Source organism: Mustela putorius, unplaced genomic scaffold, assembly GCF_011764305.1.
Source record: "Mustela putorius furo isolate JIRA1106 unplaced genomic scaffold, ASM1176430v1.1 tig00000095_pilon_pilon_pilon, whole genome shotgun sequence".
Taxonomy (NCBI): domain Eukaryota; kingdom Metazoa; phylum Chordata; class Mammalia; order Carnivora; family Mustelidae; genus Mustela; species Mustela putorius.
The window spans coordinates 35576585-35594331 of NW_025421280.1; the positions used below are offsets into that span (position 1 = coordinate 35576585).

Below are 17747 nucleotides of genomic sequence, written 5' to 3' on the forward strand. Positions count from 1 at the left end.
GAGTCCCAAGATAAAACAGGCAAGATTTTTTTTTAAAAAAAGGTTTTATTTATTTGGGAGCGCCCAGGTGACTCAGTGGGTTAAAACCTCTGTCTTCAGCTCAGATCATGATCTCAGGGGCCGGAGATCAAGCCCCACATCAGGCTTTCTGCTCGGCAGGACCCTGCTTCCCCCCCCCCCTCTCTGTCTGCCTCTATGCCTAGTTGTGATCACTTTCTCTGTGTGTGTTAAATAAATAAAATCTTAAAAAAAAAAAAGAACTTATTTGTTTGAAAGAGAGAGGGAGAAAGGGGAGGAGCAGAGGGAGAGGGACACGCAGACTCTGATGCAGGGCTCAATCTCAGGATCCTGAGATCATGACCTGAGCTGAAACTAAGAGTCAGGCACTTAACATTAACTGACTGAGCCACCCAGGCACCCCCAAGCTGGCAAGATTTTAATCAGGGAAAAAAAAAAAGATTTTAATCAGCTTATTTTTCTTCCACATAACAATTGCTTGTTTCTTGAGGAAGGCTCTTCTCAGGGCAGATTATATGCACTGTGTAAATCTAGGCAGTCCCATTCACTTTGTAGTGAATGTATGTGTCTGTGGTGGCTCTGCCCCTCTACCTCACCTTTGCTCTGCCAATTCCGGTTTTACGTTACTTCACTCAATATCCTTCCCTTTCCAGGCACTAATTCTAAATTAGTGAAGAGTGTTATCGACTCAAGGGACAGAAACCCACTAAAGCCAGCCTAATGCCCCCAAAATTTGTTGGCTCATGGATTGGAAAGAATGAGGGCCCCTGGCCTCAGGTATGGCTGGATCCAGGAGCTCAGCCAATACAGACAGAACTTTCTCTTCAACTCTCACCTGTACATCCTGGCGTATATCCAGACTGGCTTCAGTCTGCAGACTGTGCTTCCTGACAACTGGGGAAGGGGACTGCTGGTAGGATGAAGGCCTGTATACAGCTTATGATCCCAGAGGAAGAATGAGACGTCCTGTCCTCCAACCTAATTATTGTGACCAGGAGATGGGGTTCTGTGACTGGTATGTTTAGACTGAGTGATACTGGGGGGCTGTGTTAGATTGGCGTAGTAAAGAAGCATCCACAAATAGAAAGCAAGGTGCTGATAGAGATACTCAGGGGTCAGGGGCACCTGGGTGGCTCATCCGGGTTAAACTACTGACTCTTGATTTCAGCTCAGGTTATGATCCCAGGGTCACGAGATGGAGCCCAGCATCAAGCCCTGTGTAGGGCTCTGCACACAGTGGGGAGTCTGCCTGAGATTCTCTCTCTCTCTCCCTCTGTCCCTACCCCACCCCACCCCACACCCCTCTCTAAAATAATAAATAAATAAATCTTAAAAAAAAAAAAAGATACTTAGCAGACGGAAACAACAGCTGTCATTACAAGCATTATTTGTTATGGGACCTTCCAGGAGGTGGCAGTTTGAAGAACTAGTGACATAATCCAATTTCAGTCTCCCATCTCTCAGATCTGCTGTGGGCGCTTCCGTAGCAAGGTGGAAAGCCAGTTTCAGACCTTATGTTCAACACAGGTCTAGAAGGTTCAGGAAAGAAGAAAGAAGACACCTGGAAGTCTGATTTGCTTGAGGCTATGTTCAAGGATAGGTGGTGTCAAAATTCACCGAAGACCCTTGGAAATACAGCTGTGGCCAAAAAAGTTTTTTCAGCTTGCTAAAAGGGAAGCTCATATACCAGGAACCATGGGTGCCTCCATAGGAGGGTGTTGGGGGACAGGAGGGCACCTGATAGCATTCACGCATGTGGAGCAGGGTGGGGGAGTTTTAAGGAGAGAGAAGCAATTCCAGGTTGGTGCTGTTGGGAAGCTGGGAGCGGATTGGTAACCGGGTATTTGGATGATTTTTATCTCGGGAGTGGGAGGATTGAAGTGGAGCTGTCATTGGTAAAAAGCAACAGTCATCACGTTAGTCCGGGACAGGAGGGCGTGTGTTCGTTTTTGTGGTCGCAGAGTGTCCTTGTCTCTGGCCTGGTTCAGACGTGGTCACAGAGCGGCCTTGTGTGATCATTGTTTATATTCTGTGACTGTTGTTTATGCTCAGTGAAGAACATCACAGCCCAGCTGCCAGCTGCCGGGGCTGGCTTTCACTCCCTCTTTTCAAGGATCTCTGTCTCCAGGTAAAGTCTGCCCAGAGTCCTTCCCCACTGTGGCCTAGGTCTCTCCAGAGATCATCACGCCGGTGGGCATCAGACACAGGGAGTTCACCAGTGACAGCAGTGAGTGACCTATTAGCCGGGTAGGAGGAGGAAAACACTCAGGGACAGGGCTCCCAAGCCTTTTCCTTGGGGAGTCTTATAGGGAGTCCCTGGACTGAGCAAAATTGAACAACTTTGTCAATTGCAGGCCTTCTCAGAGCCTTGGCTTCATTTCTGTGTCCCGCCAGTCTGCCAGAGAATAGAAGTTTGGTGCTTTCTGAACAAAGATAGAGTCAGAGACATGGGCACGAGGCAGAGACAGAGACAGAGGAGGGCAGAAACAGAGAGACAGAGACGCAGAGGCAGGAAAAGTGACAGGAACGGAGGTAGAGAGACTGACACAGGGAGAGCCGCAGAAATAGAGGGACAGAGAGACAGAGAGGAACAGAGCTAGGCGCCAGAGGGGAGCAGAGGCGCAGAGAGAGACAGGGGCAGGGAGAGACCACGGCAGGGGCCGAAGCGGGCGGGGGCCCGACGGGGACGAGGGGGACCGAGGCGGGCCGGGCCGAGGCGGGCGGAGGGCAGCGCGGGAGGGCGCGGCGCAGACAAAGGCGCGGCCAGGGCGGCCGGGCCGGGACAAAGGCTGGCCCGGGGGGCGGGGGCAGCGATGGCGACGGCCGCGGCGGCGCGGGCGAACTACAAGTCCCAGCAGCTCCCGCTGCGGCCCTCGGCCGGCCCCTCTCGCTCCCCGGGAGCGCCTGGCGGGGCCGCTGGGCCGAGGGGGCCGCCGGCGGGGCTGGCGGGCGGGGGGCTTCCTGCGGGCCCCGGGGGCGCGGCGGGCCGGGCAGGGGCGAGGGGCGCCGGGTGAGTGTCCCCGCGAGCGGGCCGGGCGGGCGGGGGCCGGGGCCGGGGCCGGGGCGGGGGCGGGCGCGGGGCGCGGCCCGGGGCGACCTCTGTCCGCCTCCCCACCTTCCCGGCCCGCGCGCCGCCCGCCTGGCCCGGGAGAGCGGGGTCGCGGGCGTGTGGGGAGGGGGCCCCCTGCGGCCCGCGGGCCTAGCGCGCCTTTTCCGCTGCCGTGGCCCGGGGGGAGGGCCCAGCCTGAGCTGGGCGCCTGAAATCGGGAGGTATGGGGGGGCACCCCTCAGCTGTGGGCTCGGGAGCTCAGGACGCCCCCTCCCTGGAGGCGATCCAGACCCTCTCCATCCGAAGAACCCTGGAGGACCCCTAAGTATTGTTCTCCCCACCCTCCAGCCTCCTAAGGTCGGGAGTTCAGGAGGCCCTTCCTCAGGAGGGCGATCGGGGTTCCCTCTGATCCCCCAGGGAGCCCCATTATTGTTCCCCTTCCTCTCCAGTTTTGGGGTCCAGAGTTCTGGAAGCCCCTTCCCAGGAGGTGATCCAGAGGTCCACCTGGCTCCCCCCCACACCCCCCAGGAACTCAGTTCTCCTCCCCATTCCAACGAAAAGATGGGAATTTGGAAGGCCCCTTCCTCCGGAGGCAATCTAAAGGTCCCCATATCCCCCAGACACCCAGGCATTGTTTCCCCGCACCCTCCAAATGTGGCGTCTGGGTTGAGGAGGTGATCGAAGAACACCCTCTCCATTTGCTTAGCCACTTCCAGCTGCGGGGTTGTGGTTTTCCATGTCCCTCTCCCCAGGAGAGCCAGAGCCCCCCCCCCCCCATCCCTCCCTCCAGGAACAGATGTGTTTGCTCCCCAGCCCGCAGCCATGGGGTGGGTAGCTCAAGACATCACCTCCCCATCGGGTAGTCCTGAGCTCCCTCTGCTTCCCAGAAGGGCTCCCAGTTATTGTTCCTCTATCCTGCTTCCAATCTCCAGGTATGGGGCTGGAATTCAGGATCTTTTCTCCAGGAGGGAACCAAAAAAGTGTCCGGACACCCATCGCCATACCTCAGCCTTGGGATCAGTTAGTTATTCAAGAATCTCCCTTTCCTAGGAGATGACCCGGGATCCCCCCAGTAACCCAAGAGGGGCCCTAAGTCTTATTTTTGCCGCCCCCCAGCCCAGCTAGGGGTTAGAATTCAGGATCTGCTATCCAACTGGTGAAACAGGTATAACACCTGTCCCTACTACCCTGGCTATGGGATCCATGGGTCTCCCTGTGCCCCAGTGGGTCCCGCTTTAACCCCCTCCTCTAGCTTTAGGAACTGGCATTTGGGTATACAAGTGTTTTGACAGTCACTCCCACCCTGAACTGGGAATCGTGGCATTCGAGCCCCTCTTCCCCAGCAGGCACGCCAGAGGTGCCCCTGCCCTCCCCCACTGATGAAAGGGGAGTACCAGCTGTCGTTCGCCCCCAGCTCATACTCCAGATAAAAGCTTCAGGGCTCAGGATGCGTCCTCTCCATGAGGCAAGCCAAAGGTTGCCCTTACTACTAGGGAACCCCCAAATATGTCACCCCCAACTCTGGGACTGGAATTTGAGCCATGGACTTAGGAGCGAGCACAGGAACACAGGCCCTTGCCCTCTTCCCCAGTCAAGCGGGTAGGAACCCTGGGCTCTCTCTCCTCCACAGGACCCAAGCTTCCCACGGGAGGAGGAGCCCAACATGGAGAGAGGGGCAGAGCCCTGGAGCTGGGCACTGGACACCTCTAGTGCTGGGTCCCATGACTTCCATCCAGGTGTGGTGCTGAGACATGAAAGTTGCCCCCACCCTTCCCCCGCTCCATGTCCCAGCAGGGTCCCTCTTCTCCCTGCCCTGACTGGAGCGCATCACGGGTCTCCCTGCAATCTGAGACAAGAGAAGGATCTGTGTGTGTATTGAGGAGTGGATCCTGGGCCATGGCCCCTCTTACCTCCCTGCCCAGACTCCAAAAGCGATCCCCGGGCCCCCAGAACCTACCTCCACCCACCTCTGTCCTCACCCTGCAGATCCTGCCCCGGAAGCAGCCAGCACTTCCACACCAGGGATGCGGCGCTCAGTCCTGGTCAGGAACCCGGGCCACAGAGGTCCAAGGCCTGCTTATGAAGAGCTTGACTCCGACTCAGAGGACCTGGACCCCAACCCTGAAGAGCTGGATGCAGTCTGCGAAGACCCAGAGCCTGACCCAGAAGACCTCAACACTGTCTCCGAAGATGCGGACCCCAGCTACGAAGATCTGGGGCCCGTCTCTGAGGACCTGGACCCCGACGCCGAAGCTCCGAGCTCCATCTCAGCTGCCCGGGACTCGGATCCCCAAGATCTCCACCCCATGGCTTCAAGTTTCGACCTTGATCCAGATGTCATTGGCCCTGTGCCCCTGGTTCTTGACCCTAACAACGACACCCTCAGCCCCACCGAATCCCCAGACGTGGACCCCCTCGCATCCAGCCTCACTGCCACTCCCGAGGTCCTGGCCCCCAGCCCCGCGGTGCTCCCTGCACCCGCCAGCCCTCCCCGGCCCTTCTCCTGCCCCGACTGCGGGCGAGCCTTCCGCCGTAGCTCGGGGCTGAGCCAGCACCGCCGTACCCACAGCGGCGAGAAGCCCTACCGCTGCCCCGACTGCGGCAAGTCGTTCAGCCACGGCGCCACGCTGGCCCAGCACCGCGGCATCCACACAGGCGCGCGGCCCTACCAGTGCGCCGCCTGCGGCAAGGCCTTCGGCTGGCGCTCGACGCTGCTGAAGCACCGCAGCAGCCACAGTGGCGAGAAGCCGCACCACTGCCCGGTGTGCGGCAAGGCGTTCGGGCACGGCTCGCTGCTGGCGCAGCACCTGCGCACGCACGGCGGGCCGCGGCCGCACAAGTGCCCCGTGTGCGCCAAGGGCTTCGGGCAGGGTTCGGCGCTGCTGAAGCACCTGCGCACGCACACCGGCGAGCGGCCCTACCCGTGCCCGCAGTGCGGCAAGGCCTTCGGCCAGAGCTCAGCACTGCTGCAGCACCAGCGCACGCACACGGCCGAGCGCCCTTACCGCTGTCCCCACTGCGGGAAGGCCTTCGGCCAGAGCTCCAACCTGCAGCACCACCTGCGCATCCACACCGGCGAGCGGCCCTACGCCTGTCCCCACTGCTCCAAGGCCTTCGGCCAGAGCTCCGCGCTGCTGCAGCACCTGCACGTGCACTCCGGGGAGCGCCCTTACCGCTGCCAGCTCTGCGGCAAGGCCTTTGGCCAAGCGTCCAGCCTCACCAAGCACAAGCGGGTGCACGAGGGCGCCGCCGCCGCAGCTGCTGCAGCCGCCGCCGCCGCCGCCGCGGGCCTTGGCCTCAGTCCTGCCTCCATGTTGAGGCCAGGGCAGGTCTCCCTCCTGGGTCCTGATGCTGTCTCTGTTCTTGGCTCCGGCCTGGGCCTCAGCCCTGGCCCCAGCACCGGCCTGGGCTCTGAACCTAGCTCCGTGCTGGGCTCCCTTCCTGATCCTGGCCCCAAAGCTCTCTCTGGCTCCGAATCTACCCCCACCCCTGATTCTGTCAAATCTTCTGACCCTAAGCCTGTTCCCAATGCCAATCCTGACGTCGTGGCCAGCCCTGAGCAGGGATCTGGTCCCAGCTCTGACCAGGATCCCGCCCCCAGCCCCCAGCCCAACCCTGAATCTCACCCTGAGCCCTGCTCTCCCACCCACAACACTGTCAGTCCAGCCCTCCCTACTGGCGAGAGTCCCGAGTGGGTGCAGGAGCAAGGGGCTCTGCTGGGGCCGGATGGCTGAAGTGGACGCCGACACTCACGGGGCCCTGGGGAAGTTGTGTGTCATGCAATTTAGTAAAATCCTCCCACTGCCTCCCGGCTCTGTGTTGTGTGGCTTGCCTCTTTCTCTTTTTCCTCCCTAATGCATGGCCCCTTCCTCGGAAGTTGGGAGGGTGTGGCCTATGCCAGCCATAGCTGGAAACCCAATGTCCCTGCTCCCCGCTAATCCTCCAGGCTTCCCAGTTCCCCCACAAGGTCTCACACTGGTCCCTCCCTGCAGTTGCCCCTCTGCTTCCCCAGACCTGGCCACCCTAGTCATGGACAGACTTCATTGCCAGGTGGTTTGAACAGGATCCTTTTCCTTTGGCCTTTCTTTGAGCGGTGGAATTTCTGGCATTTTCACAGTCTAGTGGGCTGATAATGGAGGCTGATATGAGACCCTGAAGGCACCCTACCCGATCTGTTCACATGACCGACCCTTATCCTTCACAGCCTAGGTTATAGGCACAGCACTGGACGGAAGAGGTTGCCTGTCTATGTGTTGAACGTAAATCTGCCGATTGGTGGGGTCTCAGCCGGGAACTAGACAAGCATGGCCTTCACAGAACTCACAGATGCCAAATTCAGGAACATTTAAGAAGTAGTTACGGGGTGTAGTTCATTCTTTTTTTTTTCTTTTTAAGATTTAAAAAAATTTTTCATATGAGAGAGAGAGAGGCAGAAGCAGGGGAGGGAGAAGCAGGCTTCCTGCAGAGCAGGGAGCCTCATGCAGGACTCTATCCCAGGATCCTGGGATCATGACCTGAGCCCAAGGCACACGCTTAACCAACTGAGTCACCCAGGCACCCCGGTAGAGTTTATTCTAAGAAAAGTATAACAAGACATTTCCCCCCAAACATCAGACAGGTAACGGTGAGGAGGTAGCAAGGTTTCGGGGAGACACATCTCACGCAACAGCGTGAATGCTCAGTCACCATGCTCATGGTCCACAAAAGGGTTAAGACCTCTGATTTGGGGGAGGGGGGCTGCTTTCCCGAGGAAGGAATCCATAATCCCAATAACCACTACTTTAATCATCAGTACTGTTTGTCCAGCCTTGTGCAGCACTCTTGCATTTCATGCTCTTGAGTTTTCTCATTTAATTCAACAGCTCCAAGAGGCACATAACTATGACCAAGTATCCCCCTTTTGCAAATGAGTAAACAGGCATGTGGAGTTTAAGAACTTCTTTGGAAGATGTAGAAGTGGCAGTTGGCCAGGCTTAGATTTCATCTAAACTGTCTGTCACCAGAGTTTGGTTCTTAACCAGTATCCTTCAAAGCAAGAGTGCAAAGGCCCTGGGGCTGTTGAGTGAGAAGCTTGGGGAGATGGGGGCTGGAACAGAGGGACCTGGTAGACTGAGGTCAGAATTCCCTTGTCATCCCAGAACAATGGGAAGACATCAGCAGGTTGTGGCAGAGGACTGATTACTCATGGAAAATGCTTCTGGCTACTGCCTGGAGAGTAAGGGGAGAGAGTCAGGAGTGGGAGCCTCAGCTCAGGGAGGAGGTTGCTGCACTGGTGCAGGCCAGGAATGCTGGGGACTCTGGGCTGAGGCCTATAGGAGTGGGTATAAGTGGTCCTATTTGGGACATACTTAGGAAATGAAATAGGATTTGCTGACGGTTCAGATGAGAGGAGCAATAGCGGAAAGAGAAACCACCGGTTTTCTGGGAGGATGGAGAGGCAGCCATGAGACAGGACATATGGTCATCACCGGACTCTGTGGAGGGTAAGGGGTGAAGCACTGAATATGGAACTCAAGAATCTGGAACAGGGGGACGCCTGGGTGGCTCAGTTGGTTAAGCAGCTGCCTTCGGCTCAGGTCATGATCCCAGCGTCCTGGGATCGAGTCCCACATCGGGCTCCTTGCTCGGCGGGGAGCCTGCTTCTCCCTCTGCCTCTGCCTGCCATTCTGTCTGCCTGTGCTTGTTCTCTCCCTCTCTCTCTCTCTGATAAATAAATAAAATCTTTAAAAAAAAATAAAATTAAATTAAAAAATAAAAAATAAAAAGAATCTGGAACAGGGTACTCTCATAGCCAGCCCATCCCCCAGCACATTGAGCGCCCGTCGGCGTTAGGACCTCAAGGCCACCCCTCGCCCGCAAGAAGCCAGTTGAGGCACGCACGCATGCGTACGGCGACAGCAGGGGCTGTCGTGGCGCAGGGGGCGGGATAGGATCCGGTCACGTGCACTGGGGGCGGGGGAGAAAGAGCGCTCTGGTCACGTGATCGCGGCGGGCGTCAGCTGACCCGAGAGGGTTTGAAGCGGCACCGCGAGGGAGCGAGGCCGCAGCAGCAGGGGCGGCGGGCGCTGGGACCCCGGCTGTCCCGCCGCGCCCCGCCCCGGCATGGCAGCCCCCGTGGGCCGGCGGGGCTCAGGTGAGGGCGGGCGCGGCCCCTCGGGACCCCGAACGCGGGCGGGTGGCCAGCTCCGCCGACCTGGGGCGGCGGAGCTCCCGGTTTCCTTTGCCTAAACTCCAGTGTTGCCCTCTCGGTGGAGATTAGGACAGATGGCGCCTAGACCCTGGGCGGCCGGGGGGCGCCCGCTCCTCCGTCCCTGGAGTGGCGGGACTCTTGTGTGCTCCTTCCGGACCCAGGTTCTGCTCAGAGTTCCTAAACTCGGGCAGCAGATCGGCCGCCAGCTTCTCCAGCTCCGGCCCGGGAGGTTCCCGGGGTTTGCGTTCTGAGCGTAGTTCCGATGGCTGGCTCTGCTGAACACGGCGGGCACCAGCTTCTCCAACCCTCACGTGAAACTCCCAGGATTCCTTTCCCCGATTCTTGAGGCCGTGCTCAGCTTCTATAAACTCAGATGGGGGTCTGGGGGGATTTCCTCCTTGAGCCCAGACGCCGAACTTGATCTCGTGGAGTGGGAGCTCGGCTTTCTTGAACTCAGGCGGTGGATACCCAGCCTCCGGTCTCCTCGGCCTCTGCTTCTCATGGGGGAGCCTGGGGGTAGACTCTTCGTGTTGGTCTTCCCTTCTTGAGCTAGCTGGAGATGCCTGAAAGCAGTCCCTGCTGGTAGGATCTGGGATGGCTTAACTGAGATCCCAGCTAGTGAGATGGACCCGCTCTCTGGCTTCCCATCCAACTATCTTGTAAACAAGCACAACAGCATCCAAGCTCCAAAGGGACCGGCCAGGAGCTGGCCCTCCCTGCAGGACAGGTTCTGACAGTGCTCCCATTTGTCCTGGCAGCTGTGTCAGGCAGGCGGCCCTCCAGGTCCTGGAAAGAAGCAGGGTTGCCCGGGTCAGGGTGGTGGGGGTGTGTCAGGGACGCTCCTGGGCTGCTGTGACCAGCTGTGACCCCAGCGGTTAATGAAACATTGGACTTTTCTCTTAGGTTGTTCAGAAGTGAAGAGAATAAGCAGTGCTTAGAATAGACTCTATTTGCTGAAGAATTACTGGGACTTGGGGGGTGAACTGAGGCTTCTGTCTGCTTTATCGCATTACATTCAGGGAACGCCTTTCAGAGTTTCAAGATTTTATTTTATTTTATAGATTTTATTTATTTATTTGACAGAGACACAGCCAGAGAGGGAACCCAAGCAGGGGGAGTGGGAGAGGGAGAAGCAGGCCTCCTGCTGATCAGGGAGCCCGATGTGGGGCTCGATCCTAGGACCCTGGGATCATGACATGAGCCAAAGGCAGATTTTTAATGATTGAGCCACCCAGGCACCCCTTAAGATTTTATCTTTAAGTGATCTCTACACCCACCGTGGGGCTCGAGATAGAGAGTCACATGCCTTGTCCCACTGAACCAGTCAGGCACCTGCCCCCGGCAGATGTTTTTTGTTCCCACTTTTCTCTCTCTCTCTCTTTCTTTCTTTCTTTCTTCTGACTTTATTTATTTATTTGACAGAGTGAGACGTCACAAGTAGACAGAGAGGCAGGCAGAGAGCGGGGGAAGCAGGCTCCCCGATGAGGAGAGAGCCCTATTCGGGGCTCAATCCTAGGACTCTGGGATTACGACCGGAGCTGAAGGCAGAGGCTTGACCCACTGAGCCACCCAGGCACCCCTGTTTCCACTTTTCAAATGAGAAGATGGAGGCTTTGAAAGATAACCAGGATCTGCCAACTGGGAAGTGGCAGGTCTGGGATTTGGTTGGAGAGCTGTGAGAGTTCCAGAAGCTGGTGCCCTCCGTGAAGATGCTATATTAGCTGGTGAGCCAGCAGATAGGCAGTGTGGTAATAACACCCATTGGTGTGCAGTGAGTCTTTAGCAGATGTGTTCTGTTACTGTTACTGTTGTCATTCTCCCCTTCTCTGGGCCTGTGGCTTGTGAGAGTGTCAGCTGGCTGGGCCAGGTCATGATGAGTGGAAAAGTCCTTCTTTGGGTGTTTGACCAGAAAACACTGGAATGTGGCTGAGCTCCATGCTCCTGCCTGGAGGCTGGAGTTGGGAAGAGCCAGTGGAAGCAATTCCTTTTCTTCCCACAAATCCACAACCGGAGCAATGATGGAAGTTCGGACATTCTTACCACAAGCCAGCCCCTCTGATAAATGTCTTGTAAGTGTCCAGTGCTCAGCTTCCTGGTGAGAGGTGTTATAGCTCCATTCTGCAGATGAGAAGGCCGAGGCTCAGAGGCAGAGGTCCCTGCCCGAACCAGTGATGAGCAGGGCCAGGAATCAGCTCAGGCCCTCTTGAGCCCCAAATCCGAATTTATAATCTCTGAGCAGGACTGCTTAGGTCTATCCACAAAATATTGCAGATCTCCTGGGTTTTCTGAGATCTCTCCAAGGTCTTTTGCTGGCACAGTGGGACCTCTTTGCCCTATTGGCAGGTGAGCCTGCCTGGGCCCGGTCCCCACCAACATCCCCCATTCCCACAGAGACCGAGCGGCTCCTGAGCCCCAGTCCTGGGTATGGCACCCGCGCCGGGGCTTCCCCCACCCCTCCGGAAGAGGAGGACCTCCGCCGCCGGCTCAAGTACTTCTTCATGAGTCCCTGTGACAAATTTCGGGCCAAAGGCCGCAAGCCCTTCAAGCTCATGCTGCAAGTCGTGAAGATATTGGTGGTCACCGTGCAGGTGAGCCTGGCAAGGGCCCCAGCAGAACACCACCTGCAGCCGGTGCTGCTCCTAAGGGAGAGTCCTGGCGTCCAAGCCTGGCCCTGACCCCACAGTAATGGGGTGATCAGTCAGGAAGCCCTCTTAAGATCGTGCTGGGGACAGCTCTTTGTAACCTCACAGATCCTCTCTCTGTGAGCCAGCTGAAGCTCAGAGACGTTAAGGGATGTGTCCAAAGTCACACAGCCACCAAGCATGGGGAGCTTGCACTGGAACCCAGACAGTCTGATGCCATGTTGACTCTCAGACCTGACTCAGGGGCTGAGCAGGTAGTTGCTGCCCCCCATCCCAGGCCCTGTGGTGGCCTTTGGAGACCCCATGATGAATCAGACCCAGCCCCTGCCCTAAGGAGCCTCTGGTCCGGTGCTGTGATTCAGGGTATTTTAAGATACTTCTAATTTCCTCTCCTTAAGAGAGCACACTGGTACTCACCCTGTAGGTTTGGGTTCAGCACAGAACCTGGCCCCTGGTCAACATCAGGGAGCATAGGCCTCTGTCGTCATGAGATACCTGAGCACCCGCTCACCTGCTCACGGTGGGCATTCCTCGTGGCCAGCCTTGTCAGTCCCCGCTCCCCCCACCAGCTCATCCTGTTCGGGCTCAGCAACCAGCTGGCAGTGACGTTTCGGGAGGAGAACACCATTGCCTTCCGCCACCTCTTCCTGCTGGGCTACTCGGATGGGGCGGATGACACTTTCGCGGCCTACACGCGGGAGCAGCTCTACCAGGCCATCTTCCACGCTGTGGACCAGGTGCGGGCAACCGGGGACAGGCGGGCGGGCCGCCAGGTGGGGAGTGGGCAGGGCTGACAGACCCGCCCTTTCTCTGCCCACAGTACCTCCTGCTCCCTGATGTGTCGCTTGGCCGGTATGCCTACGTGCGAGGCGGGGGTGGCCCCTGGGCCAACGGCTCGGCCCTGGCCCTCTGCCAGCAGTACTACCACCGAGGCCACGTGGACCCAGCCAACGACACCTTTGACATCGATCCCATGGTTGTCACTGGTGAGTAGGCAGGCCAGGGCACCGCTGCTGGAATTAAAATCCCACTGGAAAATGGAGTTGTCCTGATCATTAATAATTTGATGTTTGCAGCATCTTTGGTGGAATGCTTGGTGTGCAGAAAAGTGCAAGTGTTGTGTTCTAACATCGTTTGTTCACTGAGCATTTGGGGGCCCACTGGGTGTCAGGCCCTAGGGCCTATGCAGGGGTGAGACAAACTGGGCCCGCTCCAGGGGAGACCGTGGGGAACAAAAGACAAACGTTAAGTTCACAGCGGGAAGGGAAGGAGGGAAGGGGCTGCCGGGGACTCTGGGGAGACCTGCCTGTGCCTCTCCCGCCCCCAGTGTCCCTTCCCTGACTCCCTGTCCTCAGACTGCATCCGGGTGGACCCCCCCGAGAGACCCCTTGTGCCCCCCAGTGATGATCTCTCCCTCTCGGACGGCAGCGCCAGTTACAAGAACCTCACGCTCAAATTTCACAAGTACTGCCTGATGGAGGGGGCCTCCAGGGCTGGGCCGAGGGTTGGGGGCCAGGCATCCTTGGCCGCCCCACCACGGGCGGGGACAGAGGAAAACCATGCTGATGCCTCTGTGTGAGCATTTCCTCTTTGAGCTGCAGAGTCAGCCTGGGGCAGCAGCACTGCTGGTGGTGGGGGCGGAGGGCAGGGGTGGCAGGAGCGACCGGCAGAGCCCCCTTCCTCACTGGAGCCTCCCTGCCAGGCTGATCAACGTCACCATCCACTTCCAGCTGAAGACCATCAATCTCCAGAGCCTGATCAACAATGAAATTCCCGACTGCTACACCTTCAGTGTCCTGGTAAGCCCAGTGTCCGGGACAAGGGTGGCAGGCCCGCCAGTGAGAGGGGTTGCCCATAGGACCCCTTGGCCAGGGGCGATTTGGCGGGTAATAAGGGATTTGGGGCCAGATGGACCGTCCATCATGCGGGCCTGGGAGCCCAGGTCCACCAAGGTTTACTCTGGCTTTTCCTGCCCCGCCACACCCCTGCAGATCACTTTTGACAATAAGGCGCACAGTGGGCGTATCCCCATCAGCCTGGAGACACAGGCCCATATCCAGGAGTGTAAGCATCCCAGCGTCTTCAGGCATGGTGAGCCCCCAACCCCCACACCCATGTTAGCAGGGGCCCTGAGCTGCCCGGGGATTCCCCCAAGCCCCAGACCACCACAGACCCAGTTCCTGACTCCCCCAGGTAACCTGTTAGCCCATGGAGTAGCCACAACCAGTCCTACAGACCCCTAGGCCTGGCCTGGCCCCATCCCCAGTCTCCCAAGGCCTCAGGCCATGCCCTGGTCCTACCCAAGTCCTCCCCCGACAGGAGACAACAGCTTCCGGCTCCTGTTCGACGTGGTCGTGATTCTCACCTGTTCCTTCTCCTTCCTGCTGTGCGCCCGCTCGCTGCTCCGTGGCTTTCTGCTGCAGAACGTGAGTGCTGCCTCCAGGGTCACACCCGTGTGTCTGAGCCAGCCTCGCCCAGCTCGGGGGCCCATAAGGGCCGGGGGGGATGGAGAGGGTCCCTCGCTGGGCCCGGCCGGCCCTCACCCCACCTGCCTCCTTGCAGGAGTTTGTTGGGTTCATGTGGCGGCAGCGGGGACGGGTCATCAGCCTCTGGGATCGGCTGGAATTTGTCAACGGCTGGTACATCCTGCTGGTCACCAGTGACGTGCTCACCATCTCGGGCACCATCATGAAGATCGGCATAGAAGCCAAGGTGGGACCTGGTCCCTCATACCGCCCTCTCCACCCCTCCCGCACCTGTCTGGGGCCATAGCCCGCAGGAAGGGCCAAGCCAGGTGGGGGTGACGCTGCTTCTGCCCCTAGAACCTGGCGAGCTACGATGTCTGCAGCATTCTCCTGGGCACCTCCACGCTGCTCGTCTGGGTCGGCGTCATCCGCTATCTGACCTTCTTCCATAAGTACAACGTAAGCTTCGTGTGTGCAGGCTGGACCCTCCAGGCGGTGGCCACGTGCTCCCCAAGTCTCACTGTCCTCCCCTGGGTAGATTCATACACCTGTGGCCGTCGCCAGCCTCTAGATGGCCTGTCACGAGCCTCTTGCCCACACTGGCCCACCCAGACGTGCCTGTCCCTACAGCCAAAGCAGAACCATGGGACTCCAGCTGAGTCCAGCGGAGTGGGGGTAGGGAATGGTCAGGCCCTGCCTGCTCCCCCCGCCCGATTCACAAGGTCAGTAGACGTTGTGGCCACACCCACACGGATACCCCCCCCCTCAATCTGCCGACCACAGATTCTCATTGCCACGCTGCGGGTGGCCCTGCCCAGCGTCATGCGTTTCTGCTGCTGTGTGGCTGTCATCTACCTGGGCTATTGCTTCTGTGGCTGGATCGTGCTGGGGCCCTACCATGTGAAGGTACGGGCTGTCCGGGCCGTGGTGCCTGTGACCAACAGTCAACGCGTTCCCGTCTCCCCCTCTCCAAGCCCAGCGCTGAACCCTCTGAGCCCTGGTCTAACACTGAACGGTCCACCTGGACCCCTGGTACCTTACCAGGAGGTCTCCGGCAGTCCTGCCCGTTGTTCCCTCTGACTCCCCCGCCCCATGACCCCACCCCAGCCCCCCATTGCACCCATGGTCCGTCTGACCCCACAACCCCACTGCCCTGCTGGCAGTTCCGCTCGCTGTCCATGGTGTCGGAGTGCCTGTTCTCGCTCATCAATGGGGACGACATGTTCGTGACGTTCGCCGCGATGCAGGCTCAGCAGGGCCGCAGCAGCCTCGTCTGGCTCTTCTCCCAGCTCTACCTCTACTCCTTCATCAGCCTCTTCATCTACATGGTGCTTAGCCTCTTCATCGCGCTCATCACTGGCGCCTACGACACCATCAAGGTCAGCGCCGTCCCGCGTGCCTCCCCCCACCTGTCTCCATGGGGGGCCAAGCCTCACGGATATACAGCCCTGAACCTTGGGCTCCGGGTCCCTTGGAGTTGGCCCCGGCAGGGTCTCAGGGCGCATGAGGCAGGGCGAGGAGGGAAAGACCCGGGGAGAGAAGGTGGGAGACTGAAAAGCCGGAAGGGGCGAGTGGGGCGTGCTGACCAGAGCTGCCACATTCTCAGTTCTATCAAGGTAGGGCTGTGGCCAGGTCAGGTTCCCTTGTCTTTTACCGATGGGGAAACCAGGGTGTACCGTTTTAGTGATTTGCCTGAGGTCAGTTGCTAAGTGGTAGAGCCAGATGTAACCCAGGACTGTGTGATTCCGGAATCCTGAATCCTATACATGTCCTGTACGGTGGCCTGGGTAGGAGCTCTTTGGGCCCAGGGAGTGGTGGTGGCCTGCACGCTGCAGGCGTTAGAGGAGAGAGGTGTTGGAGTAGAACGTGAGGGTGGCAGGTACACACGATTCTTTAGCAAATGTGTGTTTGAGGGCCCTGGGCTGGGTATCTGGGAAATGCGGTATATACAGACAATGCCAGACCAGTAGGCAAGATGGGTGATCTGTGAACAGAAGTGTGATGACCAATTTGTGAGAGGGATGAAGGTTACAGAGGGATCCCCTGCTTTAGACTGGTATTGGGGTGAGTCCAGGAAAGTCTAGAATGTGCCAATACTGGTCCTAGCCACATGTGACTGTTCAAATAATGACTTGAATTGAAATGAAACAGAATTCCATATTCAGTTTCTCATCACACCATTCACCTGTCAAGTGTGCAAAGGTTTATACAGCTAGTGACTACCAGATCAGATGGCACAGATAGCAAACTCTCCTGTATCAGAAACTTCTGGATTGAGAGTCCAGGAGAGAGCACGAGGGAGAAGGAACAGCCAAAGGCCTGTAGCCAGAAAGGACTTGGGGATGAGAAGATGGCTTCTCTACAGGTTGGGAGGGGTGAAGGCTCTGCTGAAAGCCAGGGTTCTGCTGGGGAGTCAGACATGCACCCCCCAAGCCTGGATACAGTCATCCCACAGATAGACTTCTGTCACTCTGGCCCAAGGAGTCTTGGCTCTTGCTCTAGCACCTAAACGTCACACGTGTGTATCAGCCTTGGATATACAGGCCCAGACTTTGTTCCTGCCGTGTGTGCCCACTCAGTAGATGTTCCCTTCCAGGCCCCCAGCTTGTGTCAGGTACGGCTCTGGGTGCTGAAGCAGCAGCAGAGGGCACCAACTGACCAAGATGCGGGATGTGCACATTTTTGGGGGCCAGGGAATGTCTCTCCGGGAAGCAAACCCGGAGGAATGACAGGTGGAGGGACTTCGGGTGCTTAGGTGTGGTGGGGGTGGGGGAACTTGGTTGGTGGCGAGTCACAGGGAGGAGATCCCGGTGGCTAGCTGGCTGGCGAGGAGGTGGGGGGGGTGCAGAGAGCAGACCTCAAAGGGGCCACCCCGCATTTGTTCCCCAGCACCCGGGAGGTGCTGGCGCGGAGGAGAGCGAGCTCCAGGCCTACATCGCGCAGTGCCAGGACAGCCCCACCTCCGGCAAGTTCCGCCGCGGGAGCGGCTCCGCCTGCAGCCTCCTCTGCTGCTGCGGCAGGTGCGAGCTGGGGATTGGGGATTGGGGTCCGGGGACAGGGAGCCTGCCAGAGGGAACTGGTCCCTTCCGCCCTGGCTGGCAGGCTGACACGGCCTCTCCCCCAGGGACGCCTCGGAGGAGCATTCGCTGCTGGTGAATTGAGTCGGAGCCGCTACTGCTACTGGACACTAGCCCTCCGACTGCGGAGACTCACGCTTATTTATTTGTAGGGTTTGCTTTTAAGGACCGGTTCCCTCCAGCGCCCTGAGGACCTGGGCCAGTCGGGTCGGACGCGGGTGGGGACGGGAGGGGTGGGTGTTAAATAAACGGGAAAATAAATGTGTCTTCGTTTGTAGCGGGAGGGGCGTTCTCCGCGCCGGTCGG

At 58.4% G+C, this 17747-nt stretch overlaps 2 protein-coding genes and 1 non-coding gene across 11 annotated transcripts; 2 read left to right on the plus strand and 1 right to left on the minus strand.

Annotated features, from left to right (window-relative positions):
- Positions 1-2961: 2961 nt before the first annotated feature.
- ZNF358 (zinc finger protein 358) lies at positions 2962-6873 on the plus strand. 4 transcript variants are annotated; one of them, XM_045084599.1, is made up of 3 exons: positions 2964-3028; positions 4698-4803; positions 5054-6873. In XM_045084599.1, the coding sequence occupies exons 2-3, from the start codon at positions 4731-4733 to the stop codon at positions 6799-6801; spliced, it is 1821 nt and encodes a 606-aa protein (XP_044940534.1). In that variant the 5' UTR covers positions 2964-3028; positions 4698-4730; the 3' UTR covers positions 6802-6873. The 4 variants fall into 4 exon arrangements, with proteins under 4 accessions (XP_044940549.1, XP_044940534.1, XP_004771779.1 ...); XM_004771722.3 differs by lacking the exon at positions 2964-3028 and adding an exon at positions 4111-4232; XM_045084614.1 differs by lacking the exon at positions 4698-4803 and having other exon boundaries at positions 2962-3028.
- An 802-nt stretch (positions 6874-7675) lies between these two features.
- Positions 7676-7777, minus strand: LOC123394511. Its single transcript, XR_006609288.1, has one exon. It is a non-coding gene; the product is annotated as a small nucleolar RNA U13 (small nucleolar RNA).
- Positions 7778-9035: 1258 nt separating this feature from the next.
- Positions 9036-17702, plus strand: MCOLN1 (mucolipin TRP cation channel 1). Of its 6 annotated transcripts, XM_045084795.1 has the most exons (15): positions 9037-9200; positions 11649-11845; positions 12469-12636; positions 12720-12885; positions 13255-13474; positions 13602-13698; positions 13891-13990; positions 14219-14325; positions 14462-14611; positions 14722-14823; positions 15148-15270; positions 15528-15743; positions 16894-16978; positions 17254-17384; positions 17489-17702. In XM_045084795.1, the coding sequence occupies exons 1-15, from the start codon at positions 9170-9172 to the stop codon at positions 17591-17593; spliced, it is 1998 nt and encodes a 665-aa protein (XP_044940730.1). In that variant the 5' UTR covers positions 9037-9169; the 3' UTR covers positions 17594-17702. The 6 variants fall into 6 exon arrangements, with proteins under 6 accessions (XP_044940725.1, XP_044940730.1, XP_044940733.1 ...); XM_045084802.1 differs by lacking the exon at positions 16894-16978 and having other exon boundaries at positions 9038-9200; XM_045084806.1 differs by lacking the exon at positions 16894-16978 and having other exon boundaries at positions 9040-9200; positions 13255-13363.
- Positions 17703-17747: the final 45 nt, after the last annotated feature.

Bases quoted from the DNA above. Each gene is read 5' to 3' on its own strand.
- ZNF358 (XM_045084599.1), top strand. From the start codon at position 4,731: ATGGAGAGAGGGGCAGAGCCCTGGAGCTGGGCACTGGACACCTCTAGT. The intron at 4,804-5,053 runs GTGTGGTGCTGA...CTCACCCTGCAG, and splicing joins GTCCCATGACTTCCATCCAG to ATCCTGCCCCGGAAGCAGCC.
- MCOLN1 (XM_045084790.1), top strand. From the start codon at position 9,170: ATGGCAGCCCCCGTGGGCCGGCGGGGCTCAG. The intron at 9,201-11,648 runs GTGAGGGCGGGC...CCATTCCCACAG, and splicing joins CGTGGGCCGGCGGGGCTCAG to AGACCGAGCGGCTCCTGAGC. The intron at 14,326-14,461 runs GTGAGTGCTGCC...GCCTCCTTGCAG, and splicing joins GTGGCTTTCTGCTGCAGAAC to GAGTTTGTTGGGTTCATGTG.